Raw genomic sequence first — 24,688 nt, forward strand, 5'->3', positions numbered from 1 at the left:
CAAAACAAGACACAAATGCCTTGGGTGCGAACGATGCAAGAATTCGCATTCTGCTGTGTAGTGCCCAGTGGCGGCGCCAGGAATTTTTTTCGAGGGGAAAAGTGAATTTCAGGGGGGGCAAAATCAACCAATTTTTTGCAAAATTGCCGTAAAAAGTGGACATTTTCGTAATTTTGGGTTTTTACTGGGGGGGCAACAGAGGGGGCAAAAGTTCTGACTGGGGGACATTTGCCCCCCCATGTCCCCAAGGGGTGCCGCCACTTATATCACCAAATAGAAGATGGTCTGAGATGGGCTGGTGTTGTGGCCGGATGCACTTCACAATCACAGAGTGCAATCACCAAGTTTGATTCCCCATGGCAGAGTGTTCGTGATTGCGGATGGTTGCCCATCTATGACTATGACCATTCTTGCTTTTTATCCAGATACATGTACTCCTGATGATTATAACAGTTAACACATGCTAAAAAATAATAACAACTTGCTTGACACAATCTGAAATAAACAAATACAGAACAGAGGACCTACCATACTGTGGAGCCCATCCTTCCATCCCAATCTTGTGACAGTCTTAAACAGCAGAATCTGAAAATAAAATAAAGAAGTAAAAGTTACTTTAAATTTAAATATTAGATACTACTAGGCTTTAAAACAATTGATACATTGTAAACACAAATAACCAACTAAATTACTGATTCACAATTTTTGTTTTTAAAGCCTAGTAATTTATAGTGTACAATCCACAAGCATAAACCCACAAGCCTACATGAATTCACCCTATAGACGAATCCAAATACACGCATTCCTACACCTGACTAGCAACCTTTAGTTGGGTCCCCGTCGGCTGCAATGCATCCAAAATGTGAAATGATTCGGCCTTGGCGGAAATTTTAAACTGCATTCCATCACCCGTTTTACATCTTCCGCGAAAACACAGGTAGACAAAGGAATGATTTAAGTTTACAACACAATACAGTTCCAACAGTTGTGCAAATAAAAGCCGCCTTACACCTAGATAAGGTCGAGGAGGGTTAATAAAATAATACAATAGAGATAATTCCGCAGGTAATCCAGTCGCATCTATTCATAGATGTACAAGGATGAACAAAAGGACTATGTATGAATAGATGCGACAGGATTACCTCTATTTTATATATTATTCTATTAACCCTCCTCGTCTTTGCATCTTCTCCAGGTGTTAGGTGGCTTTTATTTGCACAATCGGGCGCTCAACACCCCAGGTTGGTGCTAGCGGGAAACCAAAGATGGCCGACCAAATCCTGACCATGACTTGGCTCGTTGGATTCGTCTATACATACCGCAATAACCCATCACAGCCAGGATAAGCTCCTGGAGTTCTCCTACAGGTAGCAGAGACAATAAGCAATTAGTTCCTTTCCCCTGAGGAGAATTCCAAGTCAGCTCATTTATTTTGCAAGAACAAACTGAGACTGTGCCAGGGCTCGAACTTGCATAGCCACACACCAATGCACAGGAGTCGAACCCTTTACTGTTTGCAGTAACTTTAATATGAGAAGACTAGAAGGTGTACAATTGATTCAGAAGTTTATATATAATTTTCATTCAGGTTGACATCTCCTCCAGTACAAAACATTCCAGGCTACATGTACAAATGTATTTGACATTGGTTCTTTTTACCTAAATTCAAATGTCCCTCCTTCAGAGATGCCAATGGGTTATGAAAAAAAAATCTGAAATTTGCGAACGTAGGGAGCGAAGCGAACGTAGGGAGCGAAGCGACCGAAGTATCGCCCCCACGGCCGGGGGTCCAGAGGCAAAGCCCCGGTGGGGGTTGAGGGGGCGAAGCCCCCAAAGCCAGAGGGTTTCTACACATTTTACACTGCAGGAGACACCATTTCTGAGGGTAAAATTACATTCAAATGGATTAAAAAATAAGGTTATTTTGAGAAAACAAGCCTAGATAGCAGTATTGAAGACTATCTATTATACATGTAATATTCTTCAAGGCTTGTTTTCTCAAAATTATACCATAAAATATGCAAATTAGGTACCTAAGCCCAGGCAATTTTAGCAGAATTAGCACCCCAAAAGGCCATTTTTAACATAAAACCAGTTTTAGACTTTTTTGAAAAAAATGCTTCCTTCATCCCAAAAAAGTGGTTTTAAATGTTCAGTTTCCTATACTTTTGTACATGAGAGACATTTTCCAAAGTATTTTTTTTGGCCTAATAACATGGCCTACATGGCTAAAATGGATATATATAATGCGTAATATAAAAACGATGATTCATCAAATTTTTGACCCCCCCCCCTATTTTTTTGTTAAATTTTCAAAAAATATTTTTGGCCAAAAAAACAAGTTATATGCCCTAAATTACTTGTTATTTAATGTTGGAAACCATAGAAATACTGCTACTTCAAAAACAAAAAAAAATTGCCAATTTTATTTTACAAAGTTGGATAAAGTTGTACATTTTAATTACTTTTACTTCTACTGAACAGCTAGCAATGTATATTAATTCAATGTGTTCCTGACTGTTCAATAGAAGCAAAAGTAATCAAAATGTACAACTTTATCAACTTTGTAAAATAAAATTGGCAATTTTTTTTGAAATAGCAGTATTTCTATGGTTTCAATTATTTTTGAAAAATACAAAAAATCGAATTCGATTTAAATCGGAAGATTGGCATCTCTGCTCCTTGAGTCCTTGTTTACAAAACAAAGTATTATACCAAATTCCATGAACATGGCCTACAGTCTGACTCACTCTGACATCATTCTTATACCAGTGACGTCAACAGTCCAGGCACACATTGTAATGTAAACCTATGAACTAACATTCACTAGGATCCACAACATGCTCATCTATCAAGGCACAGTTCTTTTTAACCCCAATACATTTGTACACTGATTGAATGACCTTTGAAGATTTGGGTACAAAAACTCATACTCTTCAACTTGAGGTCAAATTTTGCATTATGATTAAGTAATTGAGGTTATTGGACTATGCCATTGGCATGAGGCTATTGTGGTCCATAGTGATTAATGCTGATGTTGAACTTGTGACCTGACTGAGCCTGTTTTGCATCACACCCGCATATATTGACATCATAAATATAAGTACATTCACTTTCAGCACAGATATTGGGAGCCACCGATTTGTGCTCTCAGGGTACTCCCTTCTTACATTTTGTATACCAGTGGCTTCTTTATACCAGTGACGTAAACAGTGGAGGTACACATTGTACACCCGAGGAACTTAAAAGTCAATCACATTAATGCTATATACTGAACTTGTAACCTCCATCACATCACATGCTTATTATTGACATCATAACATTGAATGCCAGTGAGTAATTCAATCTCCACATACTCACTTCAGAAGTATTTTGAAAACATCGAACAAAGGCATCTACTTAAATTTTCCAAAGAATCTCATAAAATCATAAATTAAGGTGGTACTACACCCCTTGATAAATTTGTGTCTATTTTTGCATTTTTCTCAAAAAGTAATAACACACTGGTAACAAAAGTTATGTATATTATAGGAATCCAGTTACTACACTGGAATTTCAGTGAAAAAACAAGTGGTATGTTATTTATGATAAGAAAAGAGGTACCGCTAGAATGTACCTCATGTCTTAGCATATATAATGAACCACTTGGCTTGAATCACTGAAATTTCAGTGAAGTAAATGGATTCCTTGCCCCTATAATATACATAACTTTTGATACCAGTATGTGTAGTTATTATTTGAGAAAACATGATCCATGAATAGTCACAAAATTTATCAGGGAGTGTAGTACCACCTTATGTTTATTATATTCTTTCATTTCTTTTTCCCTAACACTAAATAAAACAGGTTCATGCACAGGGCTGGATTCAATGGCTTTACAATAACTAAATGTAAGTGGGTGGTGGGGGCTGGGGGGTGAATTCTCAAAATTGTCTGCCAAATTTTACTTGGCCTCCTCCCCTTTCGATTTCCAAAAGATTTTTGTTTTTGTTCCCACCCCTCCTTTTTTTAAATGTTAAATCATTGCCCCTCCCCCTTACACATTTTTTTTTGGAAAAATTACAATTCAATTACACTGCCAACAAAGGGAAATTCCTGAATTTAGTAAATTTGTGCCCCACACCACCTGGTACCAAGCTACTAATACATGTATGGAAGCACCCATAGGACTGAAGTCAATATTTTTCCTGGAAACAATTAGTCAACCAAGATGAACACATCAACTACATTTAAAATCTTAAATTCAAAGTGATTCCAATCCAAACCTAATATGGATGGACATATTCATATGCTATTGATTTTATACAGGCACCAGCACAATTACCAGCCATTAGTCACAGCAGGCACACATTAACCAGGTATTAAAATTCACACCATATTTGTCTAATTTTTAATATGATAAAAAATTGTAATCAATTCTAATCAATTCTAATATCATAACAGGCTGGAGAAGAGTGTACATGTAGTGTTTGGTACAATTTGTCCTTAAAGGTGTGTGACCCAATTACCCCCCCCCCCCCCACACACACACACACACACCCCTGTTTGTGTTTGCCTCCAAACGTGGACATTGTGTTTAACTATGCAATAGAGGACTTGCTTGAAATGTAATGAATTACCATTTGAAATTAAGGAATACATGTTAACAGTTCAAAAACGAAGAAATAGTCCAAATAATTTTAATTTTCATTTGGTAATATCAGTTATTCACTCTTGATATCTTTTGCATCCAACTGAGGACATCGTAGTACTATGCATCCAAACGAGGACAATTGCAAACACACTACATTTACATCCAAACGAGGACAATTGCAAACACACTACATTTACATCCAAACGAGGACAATTGCAAACACACACTACATTTACATCCAAACGAGGACAGTTGCATACACACACTACATTTGCATCCAAATGAGGACAATTGCATTTACATCCAAATGCGGACAATTGCAAACACTCCGACATATACATCCAAATGAGGACAATTGCATACACACACTACATTTGCATCAGCTGCCTACTGAGGCGGATTTAAGACTCAGCAATAGCATGGTTAGCAAATCCCAGTTAAAGAGAAACCGTGTCAGTGAGGGATTAACAGTTACAGATTTTTTGTTTGCGAACCGTTATGAAGAGCAAATGTTGTTACATCAAACAGAATACCTTCCTAACAACTCAGGAGAGTAATTTGGTCAGGTAATAATCCTGACAAAATGGCTACGGATTCATTGCTACAGATTAAGGGTACGGTTTCTCTTTAGTATGAGCTCTAACTAACACCATACAAACTTCGCGTTTTTAAAAATGTCTACAGATTTTTCAATACGAGTAATTTGTCTTTTTATTTGTCAGGATTATTACCTGACCAATTAATTACTCTCCTGAGTTGTTAGGAAGGTATTCTCTCTGATGTAACCACATTTGCTCTTCATAACGGTTCGCAAACGAAAAATCTGTATCTGTTCCAATCCCTCACTAACATTAACTGCTTTTTCACCCCTTAACCACATGAATTGGTAAAACCTTTGACAACTCTTTGTATTGTTTAGATTCGACCGTTCTTTGAATCCACCATATTATGAAATCGAATTAATATTAAAGCTTGATATTCGCCCTTATTACTTACATTTTTGAGGAAATTTCAATAAAAATCAAATCAGACAGATTTGACCAATTGTGTGTGTTCGCTGGCGAAATGAACGTTAGACAGTTATTCAACTCAAGCCTCGCATCGATTTTTTTTCCTTCAGAAAATGCTTCAATTTTTATTGTGGCCTGGTAGTCATGATATATATGAAAGTTTGATCATTATTTTGCTATGTATAATTTAATGCTTTTGCCTGGTAAAGTCAGTTCGTTTGTCTTGTGCAAAAGTTAACTTAATGAACATTTTCCCACAGAAAGCGTGGAACAGGGAATTGATTGGCTTCCTCTACTTGGCTGATTTTCTGCTCAATAATTTTTTTGGTTAACTTATAAGTCCCATACAACAAATAAAGACCTCTACGGCAGTCTTCAACCCAAATCAGAAAGGCTTAAAGACCAGGAGGATGATATTCGATGGAACGACTGAGGCTGCTTCTGAAGTTTTGACTGTGGCAACCCACCCATGGTAAACGACCCAAAGGACTACATCAAGATTCTATCGATGACACTGGCTTGAAAAGGCAGGATATTAGGAGCTGCACGCAGAACAGAGAGGTGTGGCCATCACAAGAGTCCAACTAGTCAAGTCGCCACACAAACAGGGAATTTTCAAGTTGACAACACTGTGACATGGCGGAGGTACTTAATACCACCCCGAGAGCGGGTAACCATAATTCAATTGAAATGAGTAGGTTGGATTCAAGAAGTGTGAATCAGGATTCATTTATTAGCAGCTTATCTGAGAATCATATTGCTAGGGGTTCTGAATAATAATAAATCAAATCAAATATACCTGGCACACCCTCTGTTGGTAAGATATATGTGGCTGGGTCAATTCAATTAAATCATTGATTTGTTTAAACATGTTTCAGTAAGCATTGTTAGCATCATGAGCATGGTTCCCATCTCCTCTAAATGAACACCTGGCTTTCCTATCTCTGCCAGGTGCACTGACATAGATAATAGTTTGTGAAAACATCTTAAAGAGGAAGCCCCGCCAGAGCAGTTCTTCTGGGGTGAACCAAACCTGTCTGGTTATCAAATTAATCAGTGACAAGGTTATCTCTGAATTTGACAGGTGCAAATTGGTGTTTTAATGTTATTGCATCAATCACCACCTGACAAATTCAGAGATAACCCTGTTACTGATTAATTTGATAACCAGGCAGGTTTGGTTCACCCCAGAAGAAGTGCTCTGGCGGGGCTTCCTCTTTAAACAAGACTCTCATTAAATAGAAATCCAGAATGGTTCACAGACCTGCAGTTTGTTTCTGACTGTCGTTTCAGCAGCTTCTGTGATGATTTACACAATTCCACTCTCCCGGTGTTGGATGTAAATTTAGCCACCAACCCTGTTATCTTTGTTTCCCACTACAGGTATAAAGTAACAACAAAGTACACCAACAATTGAGACTTTTTGAACGCAGCCTTTATTAAGTAACTCAACAAACAACAAACTTCATATGTATCAAGTTTATAAAATCTTTATGTGACATCAGTTACCAATTATGTTTCCATAAACCTCAAAACCTTGTTCTTAAGGCCTGGGGTATGAACGTTTGGACAGTATTTATTGTGGGACATTAGAGCACATCAGACATATCGAATTGCATTCTGAATACGAAGAATGTCATTCTGATATCAAATAATTTTGATTTTTGAAATTGCAATTTCATACACATTTTATGGCAAATCATTAAAAATTGATATTTTTGATATTTAACAGTACTTGAAGTAAATTATATAAATCTAATGACATATTCTTAAAGTGCATGTAGCAGGGAGGAAAAGCCGACGGTCAATTGAAAATTTTGACCTATCGTATTGAAGATATGGATTTTTTTCCCAAAACACACAAAAAAATTAGGTCTTTTGGGAAAAAAATCCATATCTTCAATATGAAAGGTCAAAATTTTCAATTGACCGTCGGCTTTTCCTCCTGCTACATGCACTTTAAGAATATGTCATTAGATTTATATAAGTTACTTCGAGGACCGTTATATATCAAAAATTTGAAAAATATCAAATTTTTATAATTTGTCATAACATTTGTATTATATTGTGATTTAAAAAAATGAAAATTATTTGATATCAGAAAGACATGCTTCAGTATTCAGAATGCAATTGATAGGTCTGAGGTGTCAAACGCATAATAAGCGTTCATTTTAGATCCCTTAAAGCATATTAGCCGTTCGGAGAATATCTAAATTCACGGAAAATGGAACACCTCTACGTGATTTAAATAATGACTCAAGAGTTTTTTGCCGAACGGCTTGCATCCTTATGAACAAAGTTTTACAGTAAACCAAGTTCAAAACACTAAAGAACTTGCTGTTGACGCTGGGGGTTACAAGTGGCATTCACATGAAGTGGAGGAGCAAGGTTTCTAGTTATCTAACTAAAAGGGCCTGAGTGAACAACTTACTGTGAAGCTCTTCACTAGTGGGTTAAAGGAGTGCCTCTGGAAGCCATATGAATTTAGATTATCATAAAATCCACAGGAATTGCCAATGTTTTACCTTAATTTCAATTAATAACTTTTGAACTGATTTTTTATTATCAGTTAGCAAGTGCTCCTTTCAAATATTTTTAAAGGTGCATGACATGATTCGCAACATCATCCCCCCAAATTTTTCCAAACATATGGTGATTTTGGTACCAAAAGTTGCGCCATATTTTTCTGAGTTATGTGGTGAAATTTGGAGCGAATATTCCATGTAGTTTAGGAGAAATTAACGAAAAGGTATCAATTAGGAAAGTGTGGTGACCACACTAAAAAAAACAATAAATAACAAAAGCATCATTTTCTCTTATTTCTTCAAAACAAAATCAATTGTTTTTGTTTTTTCACCTGAGATTGATTATTTGGATGGAAACTGACCATACCTGAGATTCTTAGGAAACTTTATTTTCCAAAGTTTCATGTCAGGCACCTTTAAGTTTCACTGGCTTGTATCAGTTAAATCTCATCCTCGCACACATTGGTGACTCAAATCGTCTTAAATGTATTGATTCCTGTGTTTTTTCCCTCATGCACCTAATTTCATCAACTGATAACCACCAACAAGGGGGTTGCGAACTTGTGACTGCTTTTGGCGCATACTAGTAATTACTGATCTTGATGACACTCTACTAGTGAGAAGTAAATGATTTGGACAAAATAATAATGTCGTTTCCTGTTGCATATCTGAAAATTTTTAACTTCATGATTTTTTCCTTACATTCACTTCACAACAACATGTGAATTTCATAATCACTTGATTCATCTATACAATCTTTACACTTTCCCCTGAGGGGTCATGCAGAAATAACAACATCCCCATCCATAAGTGTCTGACTTGCACCCTAAATGGCATATTACACAAATATAGGTTTGCACCTCTTGAATGGTGTAACATGTTCAACTAAAGTAGGATCCACACTTCCTTTAACGCGTCGTACGCCGTCAAGGTCATGAACTCAGCGTGTGGCAACTGCCGATCGTCAGTTAACCAATCACAGCACATGGCACGCAACAGTTCACATGAACGCTTGTCACTGCGCTGTACGCGTTAAAGGAATGATGGCTTTCACTTTAGTGACCACATTTTTGAAACACTCCCAATATGAGTTTTACCTTCTAGCAAATCTACTCCCTGAACATGATTATCAAGAAAATTCTACAATGTGCCCCTTTTTGGGCTTAATTTGTAATTTTTGAACAAAAGTACCCTAAACAAGTCGACCACTTTAGAAAACTCCTTTTCTTGAAAATCAGTTTTTAAGGGGACCCTTCATGTGGATTGCACCAATTTTCAACCTCATTTTTTTGCATCAAAACCCATTAAACCTATATATCACTGGAAAGCTAATGAGACAAGGATTCCGAAAAATAACATTATATAAGACTGGTTGCTATGGTGACCAAACTGATTGACTAAAATTTCAAACGAACGAACTAAGTCATAAAACATCCAATGATTTTGATATTTGGTACATAGTAGAAGTATTTAATTCCGCAGGCAACCATGTTGCTTGATTTTTGAAATTCTGTTTTGCCATTGCCATGGTAACCGAAAACCACATATTTTTATGCATTGTTTAAAGTTGGAAGAGAAATCCAAATTTTATGTAAATTGAACAAACCATTCTTGAGTTATGAAAAACGCATTTGCGTAACTCTTAATATTGAGATAGGGCCCTTTAAAGTTGCATATAAAGAGCTAGCCGAGGTAACCCTAACATGAAAGTTGTAGACTTTTGCAAGTGTGAGAAAGGAAATGTTGAAAGAGGAGTTGTAATTTAATTGTGGTTATCTACTTTTTTTTTTACTTAAAATTTAAATTTTGATAATTAATGAAAATAAAATAATTGCAATTGCGGCTTTTTTTTGGCTTGAAATTGATTTTTTCATGTAATTGCTTAAATATTGCAGGGTCAAAACACATAAGAAATACCTCACCTGGTGATATTTAATGATGACATGTTTTTTCCAAACTGATTGGAGTAGATATGAATGAAAGTAGTCAAATCAAAACATATGAGATAAGTATAAACATCTGATTCTTAAATTGTCATTAAATATTACCCTTTGAGGAATTTTACATGTGAAAGTATAGGAACTGCCAGTGTGTTTTGACAATTTTTGTGTGTGACCTCTTGCACTAAAATACTCATATCTTCGTAACCCCAAGTCCGTTTTTGATCAAACAAAAGTATTAAAAACTTAAAATTTCAACTTTGGTAGCCCTTTGAAAAAAACTCATTTTTGTTCAGCCCACATTTTGACAATTTTCCCACATGAAGGGTCCCCTTAAGACTCTAAATGTGTCACACACATAATTACTTAAAAACTCAAAAAGACTGGTGCAACAACCCACATTTTCTCTTTGGGTGTCATGTTCACTAAAAAATTTAGAACGACAAGTATCAAATAAATAAAAATACAATATAAAAATAATATAACAATCTTAAAATAGGAAATATAATAACATAACCTAAAATGAAATAAACTTTACAGCCAAGATGGCACTAATTTCTGACAAAAAGTTTCATAAAGCATATGTGACCGTACACCACAAACCACTCGTAATGTTGGCAGCTGCATGTTCCTTCTTTTGGTCTGTGTGATCAGTTTATTCAATTCAATTACCTACTCTTGTGTTGAAAAGAACTATTGGGTTATGAATAGCATTTGCACCATTGAAGTAACAAAAGAGATACTCCTAGCTGTTGACTTTACGAGTGGTTTATGGTAAATGGTCACATGTGCTGTCCACCACGAATCGCTCGTAAACTCGGTACGAACGTGTGTCTGGTTTCTGTTTGTTTTCAGTGGAAGAATTGAACAGGTTTTCTCTACGATATTAATGTGATAAATGGGCATTGTTGATTCTAAACAACTACAGAAAGCAAGAGATGATAATAGTTGTAACTGCCTCCTTTGTTGCATTGATTGAATGAAGTGTGTTATGCATGATCGCCCCAGTTACCACCCACTGCCTTTTATAATTCTTTGTAATCAACAATGCCCAGGGATTGCACTATGGTACAGAACACAGGCTGTTCAATTCTTCTACGTGAAACAAACAGAAATCAGTCACAAGTCGGTGCCAACTTTACAAGCGATTCGTGGTGGATGGTCACATATACATTTTGGGTTTACAGTTCAAAACAAATTGGAATTTGATATTCTGTGTAGAAATCTGGGCATCAAAGAGTGATTTTTTGACAAGTCTGAAAAGTGGCATCTCTCATAACTAAACTGAAGTAACTATAAACTGCATTGTGAACCAAACTTTGGCAACTACCCTAGCAGGAGGTTGATACTACATACATCATAATGTACACGCTGTAGAAATTTGTTGTAGCAATACTCCGCGTTTAGAAGGAACCCTTATGTCTATATTAGTGAGCAAAAGCACCTTTTTTGTCACAAAGGTTGACCCTGCCTGGTTGTGAAAAAGGGACTCTTTGAGATGCTTTTGAGATTGTTGTTTATCAATGCAAGTGTATAGCCAGTTATTTTGAAAGTGACTCCCAGGGATTTCCCTCTGTTTATTATAACAAGCTGAACTACCAAGTACATCTAAGAACACTAAAAACTACTAACTTGACTGTCAAAGTCATGGAAAAAACATTTTAAATGAATACAACATTAACTTCTATAATTACCAACTATCTATCGATATAATTAAATATTTGTACAGCCTGTATTATATAACAGCTAAATAAATTGTCATTTGATTGATTAATCGTACGTCACGTGTCATTGTTCATTCGTCCCAATTTATTGGAAAGTACACCATTCAATGATGACGTCACATTTCGTGCAATTTTGGATCCATTTACCGTGCAAAAAGCGTTATGAACGTTTTGGTACAATGAACAGCTCGATCCCGTGTCCTGAAATATAGTGTAGCTAGTTATTGCGCGTGTGAACTTTGCCTCAGATGTAGTATCCAACCAAGATGGCAGCGCCCTGCCCATAGTGACTCTTCACTTTTGTCAACACGGTCATGACGGTTGATTTTGGAGGCTATAGCCGATTCTTCAAGCAAGAAAAATTGTAGACAGTTAAAACAAGCTCCCAAAAATAAACAGAGGACCTGAAAAGATTTACAGGAATATCGTAAGTACATAAGGCCTAGTTTGCGGGGCGTCATAGACCGTAAGCTTACTGACATGACTGACGCAATTTGCTACGGGTAAGCTTATGTCAAATGACAAGATTTATTTAGCTGTCATATAAAACAAATAATGAATGTTTTTCATTCGTGAAATGGAACAAATATTTCATGAGGTGAAAGATTAGATGTTCCATTCAACTCGCCTTCGGCTCGTTGAATAGAACATGTAATCTTTCACCTCATGAAATATTTGTACCATTGCACTCATAAACATTCATTATTTGTATACAATTCAACATGAACTAGATTTACAGTGTATTATGTAGTATGTACATAACCTGGAGGGTCTGCTTGTATTTTGGTTGCATAACCTTGTATAATCCAAAAACTTGTTATTCTTATGCTTAGAACCTCTGTGAAAAGATAAGTGTGCATAAGCCCAGGTAGTGGGATAATTAATGATGAAGCACACAGAACTCACAAGCCCCTCCCCTGCACACCAACACTTCGGTGTTCCCAGTAAAACTACATTTCACATACTTTCAAAAAGCAACTATATAAGTTTCATAACAGAATTCTTAAAAATGTCTAAAAACATGATAAACAGCAATTTAAAACTCCAACTTTAACAAAGGTGCATTTCACACAGCTTTTTCTTTCACCAATTTGTTCTCTGACAAACCCATGTTTTACATGTATTTATCCTCCAAGCATAAGGCTTATATCATGCTAGAAGGAACATGCATTTGTCTAAAATAAGTTGTACTCAAGGAGCGCTGACCAGGTTGCTTGTTTTTGAAAGCTTTTTACCACATCCACAGAAATTTTAACTACTTCATTTAAAACTGTTCAATTGCTCAATGATGTCAAATACTGCACTCCTGGGTCTTGTGGTTCTTGACCAATGAAGAAAAATGTGCAAGTGGTCTATGTACTATGTTATGTACTGCTTTTAGATAGTAAATTTTATTTGATAAAAGTCCTAAATTTTGCAATCTTCCTGGCCAGCACTCCCTTTAAAATGGACAGCTTAATTTGGAAGGAAATTAACAAGGCATAAATGTAAGGTTTAAACATGTTAGTCATTGGACAAGTAAAAGAGTTGCCTTGTTCTACTCAAAAATGCTTTATAACTATCAACTAGTTTATACTACCTTACACATTTTTCTTCACCATAATCATACTCAATTTACATTATAGTGCCTTCCTTAAAATCTTACTCTGACAACTTTCATACTAATTAACAAATGTACACAGTCATAGAGTCATAAAGCTGTGATTTTTCTGTATGTGAGATGCACACAAACAGAAAAGATTATGTTCAACAGTCCTCAACTAAGCTTGTTCACTTTACACCATCCTGTATATATCTCATTATCAACATAAGAGGTTTATCCCACATGAAAGAGAGGACAGTTCTCTGTTAAAGCTATATTTGCACTATTTTGAACACAGCTCCATCACCAGTCAGCTAGCTGCTGCTTGCTTACCACTTTGATCACACATGCAACAGGATAGTCTGCTGCATTTAAATCAGGATTTAAATCTTATTTGTACTATTCTAACACTGCCCCTTAACCAGGCAACTAACTACAAGCTTGATCAATTAGCATCCAGTGATGAGCCTGTTCACACATTCAAAAGAGGACAGTCCTCAGTTGAATGTTATTTGTATTATTCTAAATGCACCTCATTATCAGCCAGCTACAAACATGTCACTTGACTATTGACCAAACATGCAATAGAGGACAGTCCTCAATTAAATGTTATTTATTCTTTTCTAAACACATCCTATTACCAGCCAGTGACAGCCCGCTAGTCCTAAGGACCGCTAGTCCGAAAATGAAATAGGGTCCACTAGTTCGAACAGATGTATTTCTATACCTGAGGGTCTGCTAGTCCAAATTTGAAATAAGGAACTCTAGTCCGAAAAATAGGAACCGCTAGTCCGAATTTGAAATAAGGTCCGCTAGTCTGAAATTGATTGGGACCGCTAGTCTTAAGGTCTGCTAGTCCGAGAATGAAATAACGACCACTAGTCCTAAAATTTTAAGAAAAGTAGATTTAGGGTTTATGGTTAGCGTTAGGTTTTGGGTTAGGGTTGAGGGTTATGATTTAGGGTTAGGGTTGAGGGTTAGGTTTATAATTTTCAGACTAGCGGACCGTATTTCATCTTCTAACTAGAGACCCTTCGGGCGCCTTTTCGTTTTCAGACTGGCGGACCTTATTTATGATTTTCGGATTAGCTGGCCCTATTTCATGTTTGGACTAGTGGTCCTTAGGACTAGTGGGCTAAACCTGCAATAAATAGAGCACAGTCCTCAATTAAATGTAAGTTGTAATATTCTAAGCACACTCTATTAGCAGCTGGCTCGAAGCTTGCTCACATATTAACTGCTGACTAAACATGCAATAGAGGACAGTCCTCAATTAAATGTTATTTATACTATTCTAAACACACCCCACTACAAGCCGGCTCTAAGCTTGCTCACTTAATTAACCGTTGACCATACATGCAATAAATAGAGAGTCCTGTCCTCGATTAAATATTATTTGTACTACACTCTATTGGCAGCTGGCTCGAAGCTTGCTCACATATTAACTGTTGACCGAATAATCAATAGAGGACAGTCCTCAATTAAATGTTATTTGTACTATTCTAAACACACTCTTTTAGCAGCTTGCTCACATATTAACTGTTGACGAAACATGCAATAGCGGACAGTCCTCCATCAAATGTTATTTGTACTATTCTAAACACACTCTATTAGCAGCTTGCTCACATATTAACTGCTGACTAAACATGCAATAGAGGACAGTCCTCCATCAAATGTTATTTGTACTATTCTAAACACACCCCACTACAAGCCGGTTCTAAGCTTGCTCACTTAATTAACCGTTGACCATACATGCAATAGATAGTTATCAAAACAGCTCTGTATTGGCAGCTCCGAACTTGATCATGCACTCGTCAGTTATTCATCAGTTAATCACAAATCGTCAACTGAATGCAAGAGTTTTGTGACACATTTTAGGTAAAAATGTTTTTTAGAGTATTTAGAAGGAGAAATACGCTATCCAAAACAAAGTAATTTTGAGCATAAATTGACTTCAACAAAATGGCAAAACAATTCCCCCTAAGATACTCCAGGTGACAACATACAATAGGAGACAGTCCTCATTTAATTATTATTAATTTTGGTGTCACAGATTATTAAGTTATACAGATCAACAGCTTGTAAACAAAGCCCAGCCTCGCCCATAGTGTTTATGGTTTACGCATATTAATGGGGGGGGGGGCGATCGTTCTAACGCTTAAATACCGCACAAAATACGCCAGGTTTTGTACTCACTTGCACGCACATGAAAACAAAATATGCATACATTTTGTAGACGCATACATTTTGTAGACGCAAATAAAAAAACGCACTGCTTAAGCGTGACAACGCAATATTTGCAGAAACTCATTAACTTGGATGAGGCTTGACTTTGCATACAAGCTGTTGATCTGTACAACTTAATAATCTGTGTCTGATGTGCACCATTTTAAACAGTCCCATTATCATACGGTTTCAAGCTTGCTCAATTGTTAGTAGATTACAAATGCAACAGAGGACAGTTCTCAGATGTTACTTACACTCTTGCATCTCTATTGTTTGACATAAAACCCTCATTTGCTCTTTGCATGAATCCGCCATTTGCAGGGAGAGCCTCAATCTCAAACCCAAATATGCGTGCATTATTGTGCATACGCTGTTAAACGCAGCCTCAATTAGGCGCTGATAAATTCAACACATTCCACACAAGTGGAATAGACGCATTAAAGATGTAAATTCACTCTCCAGATCGAGGCTCTACCCGCATATCGCAGACCGTGCAAAGGGCAAATACTAGCACTCCCAATGGGTGAGTTTTTTTTATCATACTAAAGGACAAATACTAGCAAGTTGCAGCTCACTTCCCTGATCTGAAATACAACAGATGACTGATCTTAGTTCATAATACCATTTACACTAGTTTGTTACCATTATACTAGCCAGATGTAAATGTAACAAAGTCCCCAATACATGTGCACAAGACGATGTCCTCGTTTAAATGTCATTTGTCTATTCTTTTACACATCTCATCAAAAACTTAACATTTGAGTTTGAGCACAATCTGAGATTGATGAAGTAGAAAGTTTCCCACAAAACCAAGAAATCTCCTGATCTTAAAGCGTGCTACATTTTGTACTTTTTGCCAAAATGTTACAGTTATACTCCAACAGATTAACATTAACACTTTCAATCTTGTTGAAAGAACTTAATAAGGAGCAAGCTAGTTATAAAATCATCCACTTAGAAGATAAGTTGTAACAAGCTACAATGCAATATCTTGGATGTGAAATACCATGTAAAAACTTCTTAATAGCTTTGCAATTTAACTAACTGGTTAGGCATTAAGTCCAGATTGGCTATAGAAAATATAGCGGATCATCCTTGCGCTGACAATTACGAATGAAGTCCTTTATGTTTTTCCAGGTGCGAGACCTCAAAGCTGGAGTTTTTGATTGTATGGTCAAAATTTCCATTTTACCTGGCAGTTTTCCAACAACACGAAAATATGTTTTGAATTTAACAGCCATAGCCGACTTTTCTTCATGTGTCCATGTGCGGCGTTTATTGAAGGTCTTCTTGGAATTCTGCTTCTTTTTCTCTGTTATCTCGCTCCCTAATGACTTCTTCTTTGATGTTCTTTTGGGCACGTTTGTAACTAAATGATTTTAAAAAAAATAGACAGAGAGAAATTTGAGTTTAACAATATGTAAACTACGCAAGTCCAGCACATCTATGCCTGTGCCCAAAACCTTGGATTGGCGGGTCAAGAATAGACAAAGGATTATCACTGTCACATGCCCTATAAGTGTGCAAAGTTTAGACCTTGAGGACACATAGTTCTGAAGGTAGGGGGCACAGGACTTTGAGTTTGGGTCCCCTGGTGCCCGAACCCTTTTTTTTGGGCCAGAATAGACAAAGGTTTTATCATTGTCACATGCCCCATAAGTGTGCAAAGTTTGGACCTTGAGGTCAAAGTAGTTTTGAATGTAGAAGTGGGGAAAATATTTTGAGGTTTATCTTGTTGATAAATGTATAAATAGATTAATAAAAAAAATTGGGGAATGATTTTGAAGTTTGAAATGCCCTTTAACAAGTTTAAAAATAGATTTCCTTTCTTTTTTCGTTTTCTTTTCTTTATTTATTTGACAAATAAAATGAAAGGTGCATAAATATAAGTAAAATGAGACAAAAGTTACATAATTGCCAGTTAATCAATCATGCAGCATACTAACCATCAGCAAATGGATCAGCAGGACATTTTCTTCTCGGTGCTGTATTCCTTGGTGGATTGGAAACCTTCTGAACTACTTCTGAAAAACACCAAATAAATAAAATAAAAGAACAATGTATAAGAATGACAGTATCAAGTGAACTTTGAAATTATAGTAATCATGACAGATCTTGTCATTTTTAATTTTCAGCTAATTTGCATCCAAATATCAGATTGCAACAAGTTCCCCTAATATTCTTGATTTACAGATTAACAGAAAATGTTCTTACAATCACCTCTTGCTGCATCTTTACTATTAGAATCACTTCACTTCAGAATCACTATCAAATATTTATGGGGTTTAATACTATATAAAGCTTTAAGGGCCATATACCCATCACATTCTCATCCCAGAATGGCTCAACCAGAAGTAGAACATTTTGGTTTTAAATGAAATCTTACATTTCTCTATTTGCAAATATTAAATTTTACCTTCACATTCTTTGTAGAATTGGAGATATCACAGAAAATATGAAGTCTACTGGAACACCAATGAACAATTTCTAAGGTTTTTACATAACAGCCTCATTCAAAGGACTGCATACTTTCTTTTGCCTCTGGAGAGTAAATAAGAAGTAACTTCACAAAATACATTTCAAGTAAATGTCGATCAGTTGAAAGTGAAAAATACACATTAACATAGATGCATCCACCTTCAGCATTATCTTGCATATCTGTAATGAATGTCTTACCAGTAGTAGGTTGATATTCTGCTTCATCAAACTCTAGTACATCTACCTCATTGTCTGGTGCCTCTTCCAGTGGCTCATCTAATGGTACATCTGAAAAATAAGATATTTGTTGAACAGAGTAAATTTGAGAGTTTGATACATCACAGTTGAATACCATTATGTCATTTCAAACAGAACCAAAACAAATGAAGTATGAACAGTGCTCATGGCAAGCATTGTGATCACTCCTTGAATTTGAGCCCTAGGCCAGCATTTTAAATTTTATATGCATTCATCCAATGCGCATTGAGAAGCTTTTAAGCCAAACTACTGGTGAGATTATTTGATTATTTCCTGATAAAAATATGAAATTATAAAACATTTTTTATCTTGCAGGCAGGGATGATCAACTATTGTTTTTGATTACTTAGCCTTGACAAAATAGTTTCAGTATAACTTTAGCTGTAACTCCTATCCCCAGGCCAGAAAGCTAGAAGAAAAATAATTATTTTAGGGGGAACGCGTAAACTAATTGGCTAGCATGTAGCCAGTTCAGCTGAAGAAAACGGCTCGCTAAATTGCCTAGAAGTTGGGCAAAAACCGACTATGTTGCTTACCATGCTCTTTCTGATTCATATATCTACCAAGTCTCTACCCAGTTAGAGGATTTTGATGGCCAATTACCACCTACTGTTTTGAAGTGGCTATAATGCATACAAAATAATTTGTCTAGCCAAACCGACTCATGCTAGCCAATTAATTTACGCCTCCCCTTGCATCCATGGATTTGTTTTGGATGCCTGTACAAATTGGTTTCTGTCTACATCTTCTAAAAGTATACAGAAATAGGGAAAATATAAATGTTAGGAATGTATCTAAAATACCCCAATCAGGCAAAATCCTTTAGAAGACAAGTGTCTTTGAAGACTTTGGTTCTAATTTACAGTACACATAACAGCAATGTAAGTTAGCAATCATTACTTTACCTTCTTCTTCTATCTCCACATCATTCAGACTCCTTCCCGCAAGATTTCTAATATTTCCTGCCTGCATCTGTAAGAGCACCTTTGAAACCTTTGCCAGTTGCAATGTTCTTTCAGGTAGCCTGTAGAATTCTCGGTGAACCCGAAGATCGTGTCCCATGAAAGAAGCCAAGATATCTTGTTCATTCTCTTGAAGGTTCATCACTTGGCACACAGTGCCAATATGCTTCCGCAAACGCGTAGACCTGAGATACTCCGGGTGACTTGCTCCACATGCTCCTGCGAACTTACGCAAGACATCGCTCCCTCGTATGAAGCCACTTGAAGAAAGTGTTGCAAAGAAATACTGATTGTCATTGTCAATTCCTGCCGTTGACCTAAAAGCACTGAGCAAATCCATGCTTTCTTTCAGCTTTGGCGTTAGCAGGATCGGTACATTGCGTCCTTTCTTTCCTTTTATTTCCGTTCTCCATAGAACTCCGCATAATCTCTTCTCAAAGTCTGATAACCCTTCCATCACTCCTTTTTCAACGTTTCCTTTCTCACACTTGCTATAGTCGACAACTTTCATTCTAGACACTTCGCCAGACCTTTTCCTATTAAATAAAAGGAGTGATGTCAGGGTTACCTCGGCAAGCTCTTTATATGCAAACTCAGTATCTGATCTACATGTATCTTTGGACATCTGGAGTGACTTCATTCTCTCTTCCATCTTCTTTTGCAAGAAGTTAGTCAGCTTTACGATATCTTCTGTCACGGGAAGGTACTGTGGAGCATTGCGTTTATTTTCGTTCAATGTCCGTAAAGCATGAGTTGAAATTTTATCCGTCCACTGAAGGTCTATGAGTTTCATAAACTGTTCAGCCCTCCGCTCAAGGATGCAATCACCACCACTAAGTGCTTCGCCTAATAGTATTGCAGCTGCCTTCTTCAGGGAATGTCCTATCTTCAAGGCTAAGGTGGGTGTCTTATAGATGTGTGTATCATTATTAAATCCTGCCACAGCCCTAGTAGCTTTCACGACATCATTAAATCTTTCAGGGTCTATAGCGTCTGTTAACGTCGCATTAACTAACCCAGCTACCTTCCTGAACACCAGCATCATCCTCCCAACTTCACGTAGCTTTGCTCGAATATATGTGAATTGGTAATCATCATGACCTAATTTAAACGTGAATTTCTCAGCCAATTTCAACATTAGACAATCATGTTTTATGAATGTTGATACCCCTTCATGGTCAAGACGCAGACCAGCACACACCTTTTGTACTGTCTTGCTCATTCCATCTGAAGGTAGCATGCACCTGGCAGTCTTTACATAAGCTCTTCTTCTCTTCTTTTTCGGTGGTTCACCCTCACTCTTTTCCTTTTCCTTCATTTTGCATCCATGCTTCCATAAGTCTCGCTTTGCATAGTATCCCAGACACAAACTGCAGGGCAGATAGTTTGTATAATCCGCATCACCACTCTTAGGTCTGTACACTGGTATTATTGTTCCTTTCTTCTTCTGCAATACATCTGAATTATGATAAAAATTACCCAGATTCCGCAGCTTAGTAAGTCTTTGGTCTCTTAGACCCTTATCTTTAGTTGCAACCCACTGCATGACTTTTGTTTCATCTTTATGTACATTTTCCATATGCCTTGGCAATTTCATCTGCCGTTTGCGGCAAAAGGGACAATATGAGCCCTTATCCCACTTCCTTTTTCCCTTCTTATTGTTGGTGCATAATACCTTGATGCGATTCTTTGGGATTCTGTGTGGGAGACTTTTTACTTCACCTTCATCTTCATCAGAACTTTTCACTTCACTTTCTGCTTCACTTTCCTGGTCTTGTGGCAAGCTCTCAACTTCATTGTCTTGCTTACTTTCATCTTCATCAGAATTTTTCACTTCACGTTCTGCTTCACTTTCCTGGTCTCGTGGGAAGGTTTCAACTTCATTTTCTTGCTTACTTTTATCTTCATCAGAACTCACTTCATATTCTGCCTCACTTTCATCTTCATCGGAACTTCTCACTTCCCATTCTGATTCACTTTCCTGGTCTCGTGGGAAGCTTTCAACTTCATTGTCTTGCTCACTTTCATCTTCATCAGAATTTTTCACTTCACATTCTGCTTCACTTTCCTGGTCTCGTGGGAAGGTTTCAACTTCATTTTCTTGCTTACTTTCATCTTCATCAGAACTCACTTCATATTCTGCCTCACTTTCATCTTCATGGGAACTTCTCACTTCACATTCTGATTCACTTTCCTGGTCTCGTGGGAAGCTCTCAACTTCATTGTCTTGCTTACTTTCATCTTCATCAGAATTTTTCACTTCACATTCTGCTTCACTTTCCTGGTCTCGTGGGAAGCTCTCAACTTCATTGTCTTGCTTACTTTCATCTTCATCAGAATTTTTCACTTCACTTTCTGCTTCACTTTCCTGGTCTTGTGGGAAGGTTTCAACTTCATTTTCTTGCTTACTTTCATCTTCATCAGAATGTTTCACTTCACCTTCTGCTTCACTTTCCTGGTCTCGTGGCAAGCTCTCAACGTCATTGTCTTGCTTATTTTCACTTTCATCAGAACCTTTCACTTCACTTTCTGCTTCACTTTCCTGCCTACTTTCAACGTTACACTCTGCTTCAGTTTCTTGCTTTCCTGATGGGAAACTTTCTACTTCACTTTCTTGCCTTTGTAGGGAGTTGTTGGCCATTATTGGAGGAGGGTTGGCTGCATGAGTTTTTTTTGTTGTTCTCCATGTAAGTCCACGAACACCATAGTCATAGCGCAGTTCTTCAAAGCTAAGCTTTTCACTTATGTCTTTCAAGCCTTCATTTTCAAGCTCCAAGGCCAACTCTGCATTATAATTAGCTGACTTATCCACTGAAAAAAACCAAAAACACGCCAATAGACAAGTGTTGTGAATATTGAGTCTCTTCACGTTCACCGAAATCCTCGCTGATTTGGCTAGAAGATTACGTCACAACTGAACATCGCCAATCACAGGGTTCCAGTTTTTTACGTCTTTAATTATATCACTACACATCATCGGGGAGCAGATGGTCGTAGTGGTCCTGTTAGGGCTCTTGCCTAAATTGCTTGCGCTGGAAAGAGGTAGGATGGAGCCAGGAAAGAGGGAGGCTTCCTCACTCCTTCTGTTAACAATAGCCTAACAATTGATTCAGTATTGATTGGCATTCTTTAGTGGGGATTATAACAAAAGCATTGTTCACCCAGGAAGGAGCGCACCTTCCTGGCTCTTTCCTGTGTACTGTAATTTAGGCAAGAACCCTTAAGGTATTCAAACGTCTGCCGTGTCTGTGTTAGAGATATTTACCGATGATTTCTGGGCAATGTGAAAAGACTGAATTAATATTGAACAAGATTTCTGTGGCAGAAATAAAGTCAACATGTTCTCAGCACTTCTCTAAAAAGTATAAATTGCCACAACTTTGCCAAAGTACCGGAGTGTTAGAAAAAACAAAACAATGGTGCGCCCAAGATAGCATTGTCTGAAACTGAGGGCTGTGGACTAAAATAGTCTTATGAACATTATGTAAAATTTCGCATAATACGAGGGGGTATCCAAAAGTTTTTGACATCACCCAGAAGTGAAAGAGTTATACCGATGAAATTTTGTCAGTGTAATCACTGGTCCTTATGTACATTTTGGTCCAAAAATGGTCTCATAAGTATGTTTACTTTTTTTTTACAGGTGGGGCTAGATGGGAAGTAGGCGCATAACCTGCAAGATGGTGAAAATTGAGGCACGCAGCGTGATTAAGTTCATGCATTTGAAGGGTTAGGCCTACAATGCTCAGAAAATCTATGATGAAATGAAAGCAATCTATGGTGATGATTGCCCATCATATGGCACTATTGCTTTTTAAAAAAGGAATTTCCAAACTGGCCACATGTCCCTCACAGATGAGCCAAGAAGTGGACGTCCATCACTTACGGATGATGCGGCCACAGTGAAAAAACTCAAGAAAGTGGAAGATCTTATCATGAAAAGGTTATGCGCCTACTTCCCATCTAGCGCCACATGTGAAGAAAGTAAACATACTTATGAGACCATTTTTGGACCATAATGTACATAAGGACCAGTGATTACACTGACAAAATTTCATCGGTATAGCTCTTTCACTTCTGGGTGATGTCAAAAACTTTTGGATACCCCCTCGTAGTTCAAAGAAAAGAACAATAGGCATCAATCAACAAACTTAAAGACCAAATAGGTATTCAACATAATAACAAGTGAGCAAAACTTAGATCTATGCAAAATATTTTAACTTCTGGGCGCTACTGAAAATGAACTTGAAAATCAACACGGTGATAAAACAATGGTTTAAGGTAGGCATCCTCAATTCCTGTAAACTTGGTGAAGCGAAATTTTCAAGACACAAAATCTAGAAGTGCCATGAGTCCCAGCAAAGTGAGCGTAGTTAGCACAGCCTATAATGTGTGGGTTCCAAGAGATGAAAACCCCAAAGCTCCTAGGTTTTATTTTTTTCAAGTAGAAACGAAAGGTCTCTTGGCATTTCTGTCAGTCTTCAACATTCGACTCTAACATGAAGCTCTGTTTTTTTCTTTTTTCTTTCATTGTCTCTAAAGGGGTGTGTGGGAACTTAATACAGCATGCCACATATGGCAAGCTTGCCACTATTTCAGGATGCCTACTTTAAGATTAAATGAAAAAGACAATTAAAAATGAACGTCCACAAAATGGAGGAAAAATAAAGTTATAAAAGCGTTTCGTCATAATACCAAACCGTTTTGTTTCTTTCAATTTTGTTTGCACGATTTGCTCACAAAGTCTTCAAGAAATCGGCCACGTTAAAAATTGTCTGGACAACAAAAAATATTACCAGCTTGTCTGACTGACAAGCTCTTTAATTCATTTTCTTAATTTGAACGTTGCCTGTAGGCCTTATTCAAGTTTTAGATACAGGGTCATTCCAGCTCAACAATTTTTGGCAAAAATAGACCCCCCTGAAAATCAAGGTCACACATTGAATTTTGAGTTCAGCTTCACATATATTGTCAAGACCCCAAAGAACATCCTCTGTAGCAATTTTCAGCTTGGGGTCTCAATGCCTTCCATATTAAATGCTTTTTTTAGTATTCCCATAGAATCCTATGGTGATATACAACGTGTGCATGTACAATGACCTCTAGGTCACCCTATACTTTGTATGGTAACTATTTACATGTATTTTATAGTGAAGGAAATTCGACCCCTTGGAAGCTGAAAATTGCTACAGAGGATGTTCTCGGGGTGTAATAACAATATATGTGAAGCTGAACTTAAAATTCAATGTGTGACCTTGATTTTCAGGGGGGTCTTTCTTGCCAAAAATGGCATTTTTTTTAAATCGCGCGCTACGTAACAAGGCCATTTTAAGTCCGATTAACGCGTAAA

The 24,688-nt window shown here is 37.1% G+C and overlaps 3 protein-coding genes across 7 annotated transcripts in view; all 3 read right to left on the bottom strand.

Annotated features, from left to right (window-relative positions):
* LOC140168272 (uncharacterized) overlaps positions 1-24,688 on the bottom strand; it is a 246,724-nt gene that overhangs the window by 163,013 nt on the left and 59,023 nt on the right. For all 5 annotated transcript variants that reach the window (XM_072191627.1, XM_072191625.1, XM_072191628.1 and 2 more), the window contains exon 2: positions 529-585. The gene's annotated coding sequence lies outside the window, so the exon portion shown is untranslated. The remainder of the gene's footprint in view (positions 1-528; positions 586-24,688) is intronic.
* Positions 7,807-22,851, bottom strand: LOC140168270 (uncharacterized). The gene is made up of 4 exons (XM_072191622.1): positions 19,282-22,851; positions 18,317-18,406; positions 17,587-17,664; positions 7,807-17,009 (listed from the first exon to the last, which is right to left on the bottom strand). Exons 1-4 carry the CDS (start codon positions 21,977-21,979, stop codon positions 16,711-16,713), a joined length of 3,165 nt encoding a protein of 1,054 aa, XP_072047723.1. The 5' UTR covers positions 21,980-22,851; the 3' UTR covers positions 7,807-16,710.
* LOC140168271 (histone-lysine N-methyltransferase set-1-like) overlaps positions 22,045-24,688 on the bottom strand; it is a 50,171-nt gene continuing 47,527 nt past the window's right edge. Inside the window, exon 7 of the mRNA XM_072191623.1 lies at positions 22,045-22,149. Coding sequence (XP_072047724.1) covers positions 22,090-22,149 — 60 coding nt within the window. The 3' untranslated portion in view covers positions 22,045-22,089. The remainder of the gene's footprint in view (positions 22,150-24,688) is intronic.

Source organism: Amphiura filiformis, chromosome 13 (assembly GCF_039555335.1).
Source record: "Amphiura filiformis chromosome 13, Afil_fr2py, whole genome shotgun sequence".
Lineage (NCBI taxonomy): Eukaryota > Metazoa > Echinodermata > Ophiuroidea > Amphilepidida > Amphiuridae > Amphiura > Amphiura filiformis.

What these genes read in the sequence shown, in the direction of transcription:
- LOC140168270 (XM_072191622.1), bottom strand. Translation starts at nt 21,979, where the DNA reads ATGGCCAACAACTCCCTACAAAGGCAAGAAAGTGAAGTAGAAAGTTTC. An exon ending in AGAATATCAACCTACTACTG is followed by an intron (nt 17,665 to 18,316) that starts GTAAGACATTCA and finishes GGTGTTTTTCAG; the next exon opens with AAGTAGTTCAGAAGGTTTCC. An exon ending in TGCTGATCCATTTGCTGATG is followed by an intron (nt 17,010 to 17,586) that starts GTTAGTATGCTG and finishes AAAATCATTTAG; the next exon opens with TTACAAACGTGCCCAAAAGA.